This window comes from Carlito syrichta, unplaced genomic scaffold, assembly GCF_000164805.1.
Source record: "Carlito syrichta isolate Samal-C Ts95f unplaced genomic scaffold, Tarsius_syrichta-2.0.1 Scaffold303102, whole genome shotgun sequence".
Classification (NCBI taxonomy): Eukaryota; Metazoa; Chordata; class Mammalia; order Primates; family Tarsiidae; genus Carlito; species Carlito syrichta.
In genome coordinates, this window is record NW_007247198.1 from 75,950 (window position 1) to 91,131 (window position 15,182).

The 15,182-nt window shown below is 42.8% G+C and overlaps 1 protein-coding gene across 1 annotated transcript in view; it reads right to left on the reverse strand.

The window, feature by feature from the left end:
* Positions 1 to 15,108, reverse strand: part of POP1 (POP1 homolog, ribonuclease P/MRP subunit) — a 40,534-nt gene extending 25,426 nt beyond the window's left edge. Inside the window, exons 1-5 of the mRNA XM_008057656.1 lie at positions 15,010 to 15,108; positions 11,308 to 11,451; positions 7,915 to 8,082; positions 5,833 to 6,008; positions 3,609 to 3,857 (exon numbers count right to left, since the gene is read on the reverse strand). Coding sequence (XP_008055847.1) covers positions 3,609 to 3,857; positions 5,833 to 6,008; positions 7,915 to 8,082; positions 11,308 to 11,449 — 735 coding nt within the window. The 5' untranslated portion in view covers positions 11,450 to 11,451; positions 15,010 to 15,108. The remainder of the gene's footprint in view (positions 1 to 3,608; positions 3,858 to 5,832; positions 6,009 to 7,914; positions 8,083 to 11,307; positions 11,452 to 15,009) is intronic.
* Between the last annotated feature and the right edge of the window lie 74 nt (positions 15,109 to 15,182).

Genomic DNA, 15,182 nt, shown 5'->3' on the forward strand with positions numbered 1-15,182 from the left:
ATTGAACAATATGGAAAACACTTTGAACGATTGGTATTGAAAATTGTGCACCTGTGACTTTAATGTAAGCACAGCAGGTATCATGGAATTCGAATTGTTTGCTTGGAAATTGCAGATCTCGTGGTGGTCTTGTGATGCATAGTTTGTAAAGCACGGAACTTGTACGCCCCCAGTAAGTGATTATCACACTGCTGGAGGGTATAGAAAATGGTATATAAGTTGGAAGGAGTCCGAATAAAATTTGGCTTCAGTCCTGATCAGACTGTTCCCAGAAGAACTGCCTCCGAGTAGTCTCTTCTCGCCGTCCAGATTCTCTGGTGTGGGTCCTAACCCACCCTTGGTCAGTGCTGGTCACCGACAGCCCTCCAAAAATATAATCTGGGTTTTTTCTGGGGACCCCCCCCATATAGTCAATAAATGGAGAAGCCAGCACTTGATCAGGCTCACTGATCCCTACACCAACCCCTCTGTCATAGCACCTTTAAGCAAATTCATACACTCAGCAATGGGAACTAAATGGCAAATTATAGCTATGAGTCTGACAAACTCACATCACTCAGTTTGATCACTCACACAGAAACCTTCCCACCAACAGCAACTGGTTCTCAGCTGTCAGAGGCCAAACTGGGTGACAGCAGAGAATAATAATGGTTAGGAGCATAGAACCAGCCAGGCACAGTGGTTCATGCCTGTAATCCCAACACTCTGGGAGGCCAAGGCAGGAGGATTGCTCAAGCACAGGAGATTGAGACCAGCCTGGGCTACACAGCAAGACCTCGGCTCAACAAAAAAAAATTCTTTTTAATTAGCTGGGTGTGGTGGTACATGCCTGCAGTCCCAGTTACTTGGAAGGCTGAGGCAGGAGAATTGTCTGAGCCCAGGAGGTAAAGGCTGCAGTGAGCCAGGATTGCACCACCGCACTCCAGCCTAGGTGACAGAGTGAGAATCTGTCTCAAAAAAAAAAAAGAGCATAGAACCCTTGCAGTAAGGCAACCTGGGCTCAAATTTCAACTTCACCACTGATAGGCTGTATGGTTGTAGTAAATTACCTAACATCTCTGTACATCAGTTTCCTCATCTGCAAAATAGGAATTTGTAAAATTGCAACTACTTACCTTGTACTGTTATAAAGATTAAATGAGTAAACACATGTAAAGCATTTAAAACAGTATCAAGCATATATTAAGTATATATGTATAAGTAACTATTACTTTTACTATTTAGGGCAGACCAAATGTTAAAAACAACAACAACAACAAAAAGGCCAGGCACAGTGGCTCAAGCCTATACTCCCAGCACTTTGGGAGGCCAACGTGAGGTGATTACCTGAGTCCCTGGGTTTGAGAACAACCTGGGAAACTTGGCGAGACCTCATCTCTACAATAAATCAAAAAATTAGCTGGACATGGTAGTACACGCCTGTAGTTCCAGCTGCTTGGAAGACTGAGGCAGAAGGATTGCCTGAGCCCAGCGGGTCATCACTGGGGTGGCCGTGAGAATGCCACTGCACTGCAGCCTGAGTGACAGAGTGACTCCAACTCAAAAAAAAAAAACTGACAACTTCAGCAAAAATCCTGCCCAAAATGAGAAGTAACTCATTAGTGGAAAAAGCACCAGGCCAGGAAACTCAGTTGCCCACGCGCCAACTAGGCTACCAACAAGTGACCCTGCACAAGTCACTTCAACTCTCTAGAACTCAGCTTCCTCAGTGTATGTGAGGAATTTAACTATAGTCTATGATTTCTGCTGCTGAGTTCTCAAATTAAAGGCTCTTAAAAGTTACTTATATTCACTTAACACTTATTAGAATGGCCATTATCAAAAAATAACAAGTATTGACGAGGCTGTGGAGAAACTGAAACACTTGTGCATTGCTGGTGGAGATGGTGCAGCTGCTATAAAAAATTGTAAGGCAGTATCTTAAAAAATTAAACATAGAATTGCCACGTGATCCAGCAGTTCTACTTCTGAGGATACATTCAGAAGAACTGAAAGCAGGGACTCTAGTGATATTTGATTATCCCTGTTCGCAACAGCATTATTCACAATAGCCAAAAGGGGAAGCAAACCAAATAATGGATAAACAAGACGTGATATACATCTACAAAGGAATATTACTCAGCTTTAAAAAGGAGGGAAATTCTTATGCACACTACAACATGGATTACCTTGAGGATATTATGCTAGGTGAAAAGAGCCAGTTACAAAAGGACAATGTTATATGCTTCTGTAAATATAAAGTACCTGTAAGAGTCAAATTAAAAGACAAAGTAGGATGGTGGTTGCCAAGAACTGGGAAGGGAGAAATGGGAGAAATGTGAAGTTAGTGTTTAACAGGTATAGCGTTTCAGTTTAGGAAGATGAAAAGGTTTTGGAGATGGATGGTAGTGACGGTTGCACAACATAAACATACTTAAAATGGTTAAATCGTAAAATTTTAGGTTATGTAAAATTTTTTTTTTTTTTTTTGACTCGGTGTCTCACTGTTGCCCAGGTTGGAGTGGTACGATCACAGTTAACCGCAGCCTCAACCTCCTGGGCTCAGGTGATTCTTCCACCTCAGTCTCTCAAGTAGCTGGGACTACAGGAATGCACCACCATGATGGGCTAATTTGTTTATCTTTGGTAGAGATGAAGTATACTGTGTTGCCCAGGTTAGTCTCAAACGCCTAAGCTCAAGTCATCCTCTTGTCTCAGCCTCCCAAAGTGCTGGGATTACAGGCGTGAGCCGCCATGCCCAGTTACAATTATTTTTAAAAAGGTTCTTATATTGATTATTCTGCCACATTACTCTCAAGAGGTATCAGAGGATACCAAGACCAAAGGCTTTCAAAGTTTGGCCAGGTCCATCTTGCCATTAAACGATACACCCTTCTGCAAAGAGCAAATTTCTAAATATGCACTGGAAGAAATAAAAAGCAACTGAACTAGCTATTAGGGGGAGGGGACAATCAGACCAACACTATTAAGAGACTCTAAAACAAACTGTCCTCTCAAAGCATTTAAAATGTAAAACAGCCTTTCCAGTATCCAACTGAATCATAAACACCTGGACCAACATTTTGAACACTGCTCAGAACATTTAATATCTGTTGGTGATCAATGACAACTAGATTAGTCTACACTGAATGAATCTCAAACATGAGCTGCATGATCTGGCTCCCACTTACTTCTCCAGCCTGATCTCACCCTGATGTTAGCCTTGCTCTCATGCCCTCCATCTGTCACACCGGGTTTACTTCAGTTCTTCACCCTCATCTGGCTTCCTTCTGCCTCCCCGACTCTTCTCTCTTCTGAACCCTGAGAGCCCAGCTCCAACATGACATTCCAGCTACTCTGTTCAAAACACTCAGCCTCTGTAAGCTCCTCCCTTACCATCATCCACCTGGCTAATCACTTGACACATGTCAGTCTCCCCCACTAACTTCTGGCTGCCTCATCTCCAGCATCTAGCAAAGGGCCCCATGCTCAGTAATGACTTCTTAAAGGAATAACCTCACCAACAGGGCTCTGGCATAGCATGAGCTATTCTACCAGTCTGTGTGGGAAACAAAAGTAAAGAGTAAACTAAACAAGTAGAAAGCAAGCCCATCGCTGGCGAAGCACACCTGCAGAAGGCACCGGTGCGTCATGGCTCGATAGCAGGCTCTGTGGCTCTTGACGGTCGGCCTCTCCCCGAGGCAGTAGCCCCACCTCTTGACCATGTGAAACCGCTTGGCGTGCCAGATGTGAGTTTCCAACCATATGTTCTTCCTCTGTCTGCGGTTAAATTCTAACATCCGGTTTATGTGACATCTCCGAGCTTTATGGCATTTATTTTTTGAATGTTCTTTTTTCTGATGGACAGCTTTCTCGGCCTGTAATTTCAAGAAGAGAAGCAGATGCTGGCTTGTAAGAATCTCAAAACAAAGTTAACTGTTAGGAATTCAAACAATTAACTTTGGATTAAGTATAGACTCCATTTGTTTGCTTGATTTTTTTTTAATTTGTTTTTTGAATCAGAGTCTCACTCTGTTGCCCAAGCCAGAGTGCAATGGTATGATCATGGCTACTGCAGCCTCGACCTGCTGGGCTCAGCAATCCTTCCGCCTCAGCATTCACACTTCCAAGTAGCTGGAATTACATGAGTGCACTGCCATGCCAGACTAATTTTTTAATGTTTTGTTTTTGAGTTGGAGTCTCATTCTGTCGCCCAGGCTGGAGTGCAGTGGCACACTCACGGCTACCCCAGCGTCGACCTGCTGGGTGCTGGTGATCCTTCTGCCTCAGTTTTCCAAGTAGTTAGAACTACAGGTGTGTGCTACCACGCCAGGCTAATTTTTTATTTACTGTAGTGACAAGGACTCACCAATTTGCCTGTGGGCTCAGGAAATTCGCTCACCTTGGCCTCCCACAGTGCTGGAATTACAGGCTGAGTCACCAAACCCGGCCTAATTTTTTAGTTTACTGTAGAGACAGGTCTTGCCAAGTTGCCCAAGCTGTTCTTGAACCCCTGGGCTCAGGCAATCCTCTCGTCTCTGCCTCCCAAAGTGCTGGGATTACAGGGGTGAGTCACCACATCAGCCTTTCTTAATTTTTTAACTTGGTGATTTCTCCAGTGTAAGTAAAGAAGGGAGACAATGGAAAGAATCAAGATTTTAGAACTAGAAAAATCTTGGAAGGTAGCACAATTTTATCTCTCACTAACTGGGCAACTTCTTGAACTATGAAGATTAGAATACTCACAAAATGTTCAACACAGCAACACAAGCTTAATGTGGCTATTAATATTAGACAGCAAGAGAGAATAAATCAACTGCTAACTTCTTGTTGTTGCTGTTTTAACCTATAAGATTGTTGCTGTTTTAACCTGTAAGATTGTAACCAAAACCAAAAACAAGACTAAAAATACAAAAGTGTGGAAAAAACACACTTTCATTTCAGGTGGGCTACAGACAGCAAATGCTAAGTGCCATCACTGGGAAATAGACCTTACATTAAGTCTAGAAAATACAAAATTCCTGGTTAGTTTTCACTTGCTTTTTGGTTTTGTTTTTTTTTTTTGCAGAGACAGGATCTCACTATGTTATTAGGCTGGCCTTGAACTCCTAGACTCAAGCAATCTCTCACCTCAGCCTCTCAAAATGTTGGTATTACAGCATGAGCTACCTCACCGAGACAGTTTTCACTCATAATCTCTTCCATAGCTAAGCTAAACCTTTGTGGAAAAAAAAATCCTTCTCCGTAAGTTTGTGAGTCCTTAAAGATCAGGACTTTATCTTGTTGAATTCTAACACCACCACCAGCATACCAGGATATAGAAGGACACTCAATAAATAAATTTAGAGTTAATTAGTAAAGACATGGTTATCTTAAGACTGTTCAAATCAAGAATGCCGGTGAAGCCAAAACACAATTAGACATGTACAAAACTTATCAAGTTCAAGTTTTCAACTTCAAAAAAAGTCAAAAGGCGAATGCCAAGCACGATGCCGCTTTTTTTGTATTACTGTCTCATGCCAACCGCACCCCCAAAACACAGATCCAAAACCACTTGTCTGATAAGATGGTCAGGATTTTACTTTAAATCTGGGACTATTCAACACCCTTAAAACAGAGAGGCTCCAAATGCCACATTTCAAGGCAGCTATAATATACAACTGTCTGCTAATTTGGCTTGGTGGAGTGGGGATGGCTGGATGATGATTAAATCAAAAAATATGCCCCCAAAAGCATGCTATAATAGGCATGTTGTTTTCTAGTTTTCATTTTAATAAATTCCATTAAGTCAATACTTCTCAATTTCTTGTAGGAACTACAAACCTAAACACTGACACCAAGTGAAGCGCCTACCTCTTTCTGGGCAATCTCCTGTAACCGTCTTGGAAGGCGTTTGACATTGTGGCTCATGGCTCTACGTCGCATGTGCCGTGGCAATGTCTGGAAAACCAGCGAATTAGAAGACTTCTGAGTCACGGCTTTTAACATAGCACTGATCTCAGCAGCTCGTGCTTGAGCAAAAGTAGAAGCTGTTGAAGGAAATGAGGGTATCACTAAAGAGTCATGAATCAATACTTTTTCTGGTATTTAGTAGGAAGACAGGAATATTATGCAGCCATAAAGAAGGACAAAACTATGGACTTCTCAGCAAATTGGATGGAATTGGAGAGAATTATTCTTAGCAATCTATCACAGAAACAAAGATCCCAATACCACATGTTCTCATTCATAAATAGGACCTGAACATTAATCACAAAAGCACAAGGAAGGGATTGGCAGTCACACTACATGGCCAGGGATTGGGGGGAGGGAGGGAGATACGTAACAACACAAAGGGTACCTGATCCTAAACCAGGAGAAGTGAGGACCAGTTGGAAGCCCAAACTTCACCTGCACATACATTACTTGGGTACCTAACCCTTACTTGTACCCCACATCTTTATAATAAAGCTAAAAAACAAACAAACAAGAGTTAAGACAGATTTGAAGTACATGAACTTACAAATCACCCACCAACCTAGGATCCTATTAGATGAACACTGGTGGTAGCTATTCCTGTGTGAGATACCATTGTGAGATTATTCTTCAACACTTACTGTTTTTAAAATTTTCTACAAGCGTTCAGCTTTGCTCTTCTAATCAGAAAAAAAGACCTTTAAAAGTTTTTGCAAAAAGTTTTTTAAAAACAGGCATTCACATGTATCTAACACATGCAGTATATTTACATGCAGATAATCACAACCATTTTAAGTGCAACACTCACAAAGGAAAACAAAAAACAAAATCTTAGCAGTGATTTTTAACTTCAAGCCGTCTTTTTCTAAATGTTTTCTGCTTTTTCCAAATATATAACCAATATTATTAGTTTTCTTTATTGAAAAATAGACTTTTTTTAAAAGAGAGTGCTGGGGAAATGTGAGTGACTTGTAAACTGATAAGTGAAAGGGAGCAAAACTAACGAAGGGCGAGCCATCAGGCCCAAGGTAGCTATGGCCAAAGCATAAAAAGGGACCAAAATGGAAGGCTGAGGTGGAAGGATCACCTGAGCCCAGCAGGTCGAGGCTGCCAGTGGCCGTGAGCGTGCCACTGCACTCCAGTCTGGGTAACAGAGTGAAATTGTGACTCAATAAATAAATAAAGTAAAAAAAGAAAAAAAGAGAGAGAGACCAGAAGGCATATGCAAGGTATGTACAAGGAATACAGGGTTTACTATAATGGGAATATATAGTGGGCATATAGTAGTGAATGCCACTGAGGAGTGGTGAATGCAGGTTTGATGCCAGAAAAGGCCTGAAGACAGGCCCTTTAAATAAAGGTCTTGGTTGCCATTAAGAGTTTATTACAGGCCAGGCTCGGTGGCTCTGCCTGTAATACCAGCACTTTGGGAGACTGAGGCGAGTGGATTGCCTGAGCCTGAGGGTGAAACCTGACCTCTACAATAAATCAAAAATGAGTCGGACGTGATAGTGTGCCTGTAGTTCCAGCTACTTGGAAGGCTGAGGCGGAAGGACCGCCAGAGCCCAGGAAGTCGAGGCTGCGGTGGCCAGGAGTGCACCACTGCACTCCAGTCTGGGTGACAGAGTGAGACTCTAACTCGGAAAAAAAAAAAAAAAGAGTTTATTCCATTTTATTTCATCTTTGAAGAATGCTGTGCTGAATGTGGGCAAAACATTTAAAAGGAGTGGAGGGTTAGAACAAAGGGGAACAGAGACTTGTAAGATTGCTAAGAGAAAGGGAGAGAAAGTAATGAAGGGCGAGCCATCAGACTCAAGGTAGCTATGGCCAAAGTCCAGGTCTGAAGCAGAAGAAGGAGAGGAGACAGGTGGGGGAGGCAGAGTCAAGATACTGAAGAAGGTCATTTGTTGGCATACATGGCTATACTAGAAACAAAGAGCTCATAATACAATCAAACTTCACTTCTTTGCAAATACATACCGGTTATATACTTGGGAATCTCCTGAGCCGTGCCCTCGGGACCTGCCTTCCATCCTCCCTTTTTCCTGAACATTACTTTAGAGGAAGACTGCTCATTCCCATCAGGCTCAGGCAGCGAATGGGGGGTGATTTTGGTTTGCCGCTGTCGTGAAGTTCCAGAATGAAGCTCTGGTATATTTCCAAAAAGAAAACAAAAAGAAATATGTCACTCTTAGATAAAAATTACAGTTAAAAACTATTATTTGTTGGGTGGCAATGCTGATCGGGTTTCTAACCCTACAACCACCCAATAAGGTGGCTATTACTATCTCTTTTTAAAGAATAATCTTGGTTAGAAAGGTGATTTAACTTGCCCAAGTTCACAAAGCTAGTAAGTAGGTAGCACACTAGGGAATCATGTCACATGACATTTAAAGAACCTTGGATATAACAGATCCAGGAAAATTTTTTGCCATATAACAGTGCAACGTGAATTTTAAATCTAAGCTCCTGGCCATGGTCTGTGTTTGTGTCCCTCCTCCCCAAAATTCTTTTTTTTTTTTTTTCGAGTAAGAGTCTCACTCTGTCACCCAGGCTGGAGTGTAGTTTCACGCTTATGGCTACTGCAGCCTCAACCTACTGGGCTCAGGTAATCCTTCTACCTTAGCATCTCAAGTAGCTGAGACTACAGGCATGTGCCACTATTCCCAGCTAATTTTTTTACTTACTGTAGAAATGAGGCTTCCCCAGGTTGCCCAGGATGTTATCAAACCTCGGGTTCCCTTTCGTCTCTGCCTCCCAAAGTGCTGGGATTACAGGCATGAGCCACCACATCTAGCCCCAAATTCATATGTTGAAATCCTAACCCCCAAGGTGACAGTATTAGGAGGTGAGGCCTTTGGGAGGTGATTAAGTCAAGAGAGTAGAGCCCTCATGAATGGGATTAGTGTCCTTATAAAAGAGGCCCCAGAGAGACCCAAGCTCCTTCCACCATGTGAGGACACAGCAAGAAGGTGTCAACTAAGAACCTGAAGGCTGGCCCTTGTGAGACACCAAACCCACCGAGTCCTGGATCTTGGACTTTTCAGCCTCCAAAACTGTGAGACATAAATTTGTTATTTATAAGCGATCCAGATTATGGTACAGGTTGAGTATCCCTTAGTCAAAATATTTGGGACCAGAAATATTTCAGATTCCCATTTTTTTAGAATTTTGAAATATTTGCACATTTGAGACATTTTGGAGGTGGAACCTATGTCTAAACACAAATTCATTTGTTTTACATATACCTTATGTACATAGCCTGAAGGTAATCTTATACAATGGTTTTAATAATTTTGTTCATGAGACAAAGTTTATGTTCACTGAACCATCAGAAAGCAAAAGTGTCACTATCTCAGCCACCCATGTGGACAATCTCTGGTTGGTTGGCATCACCATCATTCCTGACTCTGAATTTATAGGCTTCTGATAAGCAATCATTTTCTGACACTTATTGACACAAAAGTAGTAAACAGTAAGAAATAAGTACCCTAGGACAGCAATAGTGTTAATACAAGTAAAATAAAAATTATAAATATGCACCATTGAGATCTCTGGCCTGCACATATACCATTTTATCACACTTTGTGGGTGTGCCTGGGTGGGGAAATCTAGGCATGCACAAAAAAGATAAGTCATACCGGAAGAGGGTGAAAAGGTCTTTTTTCCCTTGGGGATTCTAAAGAAATTGTGTGTTGCATGCCTTCATTTTGATGCAACTCATCACAAAAGGTCAGGTGAGGAATTTTCTACTTGTGGTGTCATCTCGGCACTCACAAAGTTTTGGATTTTGGAGCATTTCACATTTCAGATTTTTGGATTAGGGATATTCAATCTGTATTTTGTTACAGTGGCCCAAATGATACTCCCTGAAATACTACAACCCGCATGATTTTGTATGCTCAGTCCTTTGTTCTTATTCTCTGTCTCACCCAAAATTGAGTCACTGTGTTATATTAAGAAGGAATTAAAAGCAAAGTCACTATATAAACGTCTAGGCATTCAAACCATACTGACTTTAAGATAACGTCAAGTACCTGTGAACAAAGGGAGCGATCTGTAGAGAATTTCATAGTGTTCCTGCTTATTTCCATTGTGGTATTAATTATTGAGCCACTATAACCTTGGAACATTGTGAGGTTTAAATGAAGGACTCATCACATGGCATGGTAGAGTATCAATTGGTGGATCTGAATCAAGATCTTATGAATTTAAATCTAAAACTTACTTAATCAGACCCAACAAACACTGTTTTTTAAAGCACTCCAAAAATGTTCTTGGCCACCTGCTTTTGCTATCTTTCTACAGCAGCATTTTCAAAGGACGCGGTGGCTCACACCTGTAATCCCAGCACTCTGGGAGGCCGAGGTAAGAGGTCTGCCTGAGCCCAGGGGTTCAAAAGCAGTATGGGCAACTTGGCCAGACTTTGTCTCCACAATAAATAAAAAATTAGCTGGGCATGGTGGTATGTGCTTGTAGTTACAGCTACTTGGAAGGCTAGGGTGGAAGGATTATCTGAGCCCAGCAGGTTAAGGCTGCAGTAGCCATGAGCATGCCACTGTACTTCAGCCTGTGTGACAGAGTAAGATTCTAACTCAAAAGAAATAAAAATATAAAGTGGCATTTTCTACTGCTACCCCAGTAAGGCAAGTGTCACCTTCCTGTCACTTCACAAGGTTCTCAAATCAGTATACAAATTAAATGCAGATATGACTTTTAGAAAATATATAAGTATAATTTAGTAATAATTGATTTAAGGTAGAAATAAAATAACCAGCTGTAATATATACAGTCAACTTTCATTATTCATAGTAGTTATGTTCTATAAAGTCACAGTGAACACTGTATTAGTAAATACTGAAACACTCCTCCTGGGAAGGATATATACATATCTCAGTCTCATACAGAGCATAATCTTGAATCCTAAAACCAACTCATCCTGGTAGATTCTATACTCTTTATTTTCAAAAGAGAAAACGAAGTTCAGAAGTGTTAAGTGCCTTGCATAACGTCGTCCGACAGCTGAGATCCAACTCCCAGTTAAGCTGCAGCATCTTGCTCTGTTCTACACTGTCTCTTCTGCCTCTACCCTCTAGCCATTTCTGCATGATGGCTGGGAACCTCAGTTGAAATGTATATACAGGTCACTAAATTTTCCCTGCTCTGTGCCTGAACGTTGGCCAAAGCACTACAGGTTACAAATAAACTTTAGCAGGTAGAGAAATTTGCAAACAGAAAGTCTGAGAACAAGGAGGGTCTACCTTATCTGTTTTAACTTAGCTTATTTAAAATTTAGATAAAAGACCATCAAAAGGAGCTGGCAAAAGCAATTTGCTCAAAATGGGAGTGGAGAGAGCATCGTGTATATCTTACCATGTTTTTGAGCTGGGAAAGGTTTCCCACCTCCATTGTGGTGCTTTCCGCCTCTATCAGCCGCAAAGCCAGAAGATAAAGTCACATTAGTGGGCTGGTTTCTCATTTTCTTAGCATGTTTTCTTTCTTTTGCATTAGACATTTCTGGAAAGAAAGTAAAAAATTTACAGGGACAGAACATGCCCATTCAAAAATAAAAACAGCTGGGACATGGTAACTCACGCCTATAATCCCAGCACTTTGGGAGGCAAAGGCAGAGGACTGCTTGAGTCAAGGATTTTAAGACCAGCCTGGGCAACAAGCAAGACCTCATTTCTACAAAAAAAATCAAATGGTGGTGCACCTCTAGTCCCAGCTACTCAGGAAGCTGAAGAGAAGGATCACCCCAGGAGATTGAGGCTGCAGTGAGCTGTGATCATGCCACTGCCCTCAAGCCTAGATGACAGAGTGAGACTACACAACAACAACAAAAAAAAACTTTCATGACTAAAAAATGTGTGTGACTCAAAAATAAGTCTATTGATGGAAGAGACCCTATTCAAGGTAAAAAAAAAAAAAACAAACAAACAAATTAGTTGAAACATTTTATCTTGATCCTTAGGTGAAATAAGAGCTACCTGAATCAATGAAATACAGAACACCCTATTCCAAAAGAAGAAGCTCTATAAAAACTGAACATGAATTACTGATGCTTTCATATCTACTATTGAGATGAGGCCAGCTATGTCTTTAATTTATAATCACAATAGGTAAAGATTTCTATTTAAAGTTAAGGATAGGCTGGTCATGGTGGTAGGAGCCTACAGTTCCAGCTATTCAGGAGGCTGGGGCAGGAGGATCCACTAAGTCCAGGAGTTCAAGGCTGCAGTGAGCTATGATTGTGCTCCTGCACTCCAGCCTGGGAGACAGAATGAGACCCTATCTCTAAATAAACAAATGAAAAACAACAAAAACCTAATGATCCCTGACTGATTTACTCTATAGTTTCCAACTCTCAAATTCAGCAGCCCCTTTTTTTACTGACTCAGTTTAAAACATCTATTTTCTATTTTTTAAATATTTTTTGTTGTTGTTGTTTTGAGCTGGGTTCTCACTCTGTTGCCCTGGCTAGAGTGCAGTGGCACCATCATGGCTCAACTTCCTGGGCTCAGGTGATCCTTCTGCCTCAGCCTTCTGAGGGACTACAGGCACACACCACCATGCCTGGCTAATTTTTTGATTTGTTGTAAAGGCAAGGTTTTGCTATACTGCCTAGGCTGGTCTTGAATTACTGGGCTCAAGCAATTCGCCCTCCTAGGTCTCCCAAAGTGCTGGGATTACAAGTGTGAGCTACTGTGCCCAGCCCTGTTTTCTATTTTGATATTGAATTAATATAACCTACTAGATACATAACTTTTGTCAATATATACCTAAATTATGTCCTATCTGTAACATAAAGACACACTAAAAATTTTAGGTCAGACGTGGTGGCCTCACATTTGTAATCCCAACACTTTGAGAAGCAGAGATGAGAAGATAGCCTGAACCTGGGGGCTTGACACCGGCCAAGGCTCTTGGTGAGACTTCATCTCCACAATAAATAAAAAAATTAGCCATGTGACTGTAGTTCCAGCTACTTGGGAAGCTGAGGTGGAAGGACCGCCTGAACCCAGCAGATCAAGGCTATGGTGGCCATGAGGGTGCCAATACACTCCAGCCTGGGCGACAGAGTGAGACTCTGACTCATACAAAAAAAGTAATTTTAATAAAATAATATGTATTTCTATTTCACCACAACTAGATGATATTATGAAATAGAGATTTTGAACCCAGGAGATCACCATCAATAGGAGGCTGGGGTGGGAGAATCCACTAAGCCCAGGAGTTCAAGGCTGCAGTGAGCTATGATTGTGCCAGTGCCTGTGACACAATTAATTAAGGCACTGGCACAATCAAAGCTGGCGAAGGGTCCTGAAAGCTCCCTCACCCCTGCCCTGTACAACGGTCATTAACTCTTTTGCCCCTGGCCACTCAGTGTGACTATGATGAGATTCAAGTCAGGTAGTTTGGTCCTTTTCACTATTTTCTTTTTTTTTTAGAGAGACAGGGTCTCACTATGTTACCCAGACTGGTCTCAAAGGATCCTCCTGCCTCAACCTCACAAACTGCTAGGATTACAGTTGGAGGCCACCATACTCAACCTCTTTTCACTATTCTTTTTTTTTTTTTTGAATTGGAGTCTCACTCTGTCGCCCAGACTGGAGTGCAGTGGCCGAGCCTCGACCTGCTGGGCTCCGGCGATCCTTCCGCCTCCGCCTTCCGAGTAGCCGGAATTACAGGCATGCGCTACCACGCCCGGCTGATTTTTTGATTTATTGTAGAGATGAGGTCTCTCCAAGTTGCCCAGGCAGGTCTCGAGCCCGCGGGCTCAGGCAATCCACTCACCTCAGCCTCTCAAAGCGGGATTACAGGCTGAGCCACCAAGCCGGCTCTTTTCACTATTCTTAAAACACAAAACAGGGCTGGGTGCAGCGGCTCACGCCTGTAATCTCAGCACTTTGGGCGGCCAAGGTGGAAGGATGCTTGAGCCCAGGAGCTGGAGACCAGCCTGGGCAATATAGCAAGACCTCGTCTCTTTAAAAAAAAATTAACTAATTAAATAAAAAACACAAAACAATTAGAGAATGTGACCACATAAAATACTAAATTTTGTAGTATCGCTCAATAGGAAACTGGAGAAGAGAAAGAAAAAACCGTGAATCAGCAGGAAAAGTCAATGAGAAAATAGAATCTCGGTTGGAATTTGGATAGAGAAGAAAGAATATTCAGGAATCTACTGTGTGAATACAGGAGTGAGGACTCTGGAAGACTAGAGTGGGAAGAGGGAGTAGAGAAAATGATAAGAGTAAGCATTGGGGGAGGTCAGACTGCAGGGTCTTTATTCCAGAAGAAGCCCCAAATCAATGATAAAGATCTGAAGGTTCTTGAGCTGGAAGTAGGAAGGCGAAAAACTTAGCCTTATGTAGGACAAAATGAGAGGGAATAAAGGAGATTTTCTTAAGTTACGTCTTGGAAGCAGGTAGGGCAGAGAACTTACCTTTTTTTACTGTTGCATTCCTAGCACCTAGCAGAGTGCCTTACACAAAGTAGGGGCTCAATATATACTTGTGAATGTATGCGTGCACGCATAAACGAAGCGAAGCGTGCCTATAATGCACATATTAACAAGATACGCAATATATTTAGCCAAATACCATCCCTTCTGACACAGCAGAACACTCACAAGGGATCTGGGTCATTAGCTAGATCGCTATCTTTTTGAAACTAGATCGCAGTCACTAGGGCTCTGCTCAGACAGGAGACCTTGTAAAGCCCAAGAGAAGGGAAGGGAACATGGGAGGGGGGAACGCCTAGATCTCAGCGTGGTCCCCTGAATGACCATGTTATTCCTCCAGGGTGGCAGAAGAGGGGTTACAAGCCCACTCCCAGGACGGCCTCCGCCAGGCGGGGCAAGGAAGGAAATGTCAGACGCAGGGGGCTCGAGCTCAGGGGTCGAGGGAGATGCGGCACCGGGTGGAGGGGCCCCGGGCACAGTCAAGGAAGGACGAGGTCAGAGGAGCAGAGTCGAGGGAGAGAGGATGCGGAGGGGAGCCGCGCCAGGGCCCGCCACACACGCTCCCCCAAACACGCAGGGCTTGGGAGCACCAGCCTCTCACGACCTACCTGCCAGACGCTCGGAGGGATCCCAGGGTCAGAGTGACAAGTCTCCGCGGCACTCCCCACCAGGGCAACGCGCAGCCCGAGCGCGGCTGAAAGGCGCATGCGCGGACCCGGCCGCTTCCTCCACGTGGCCTGGAGGGGCGCCGAGACTACGGCTCCCAGAATGCCGCGCGAGC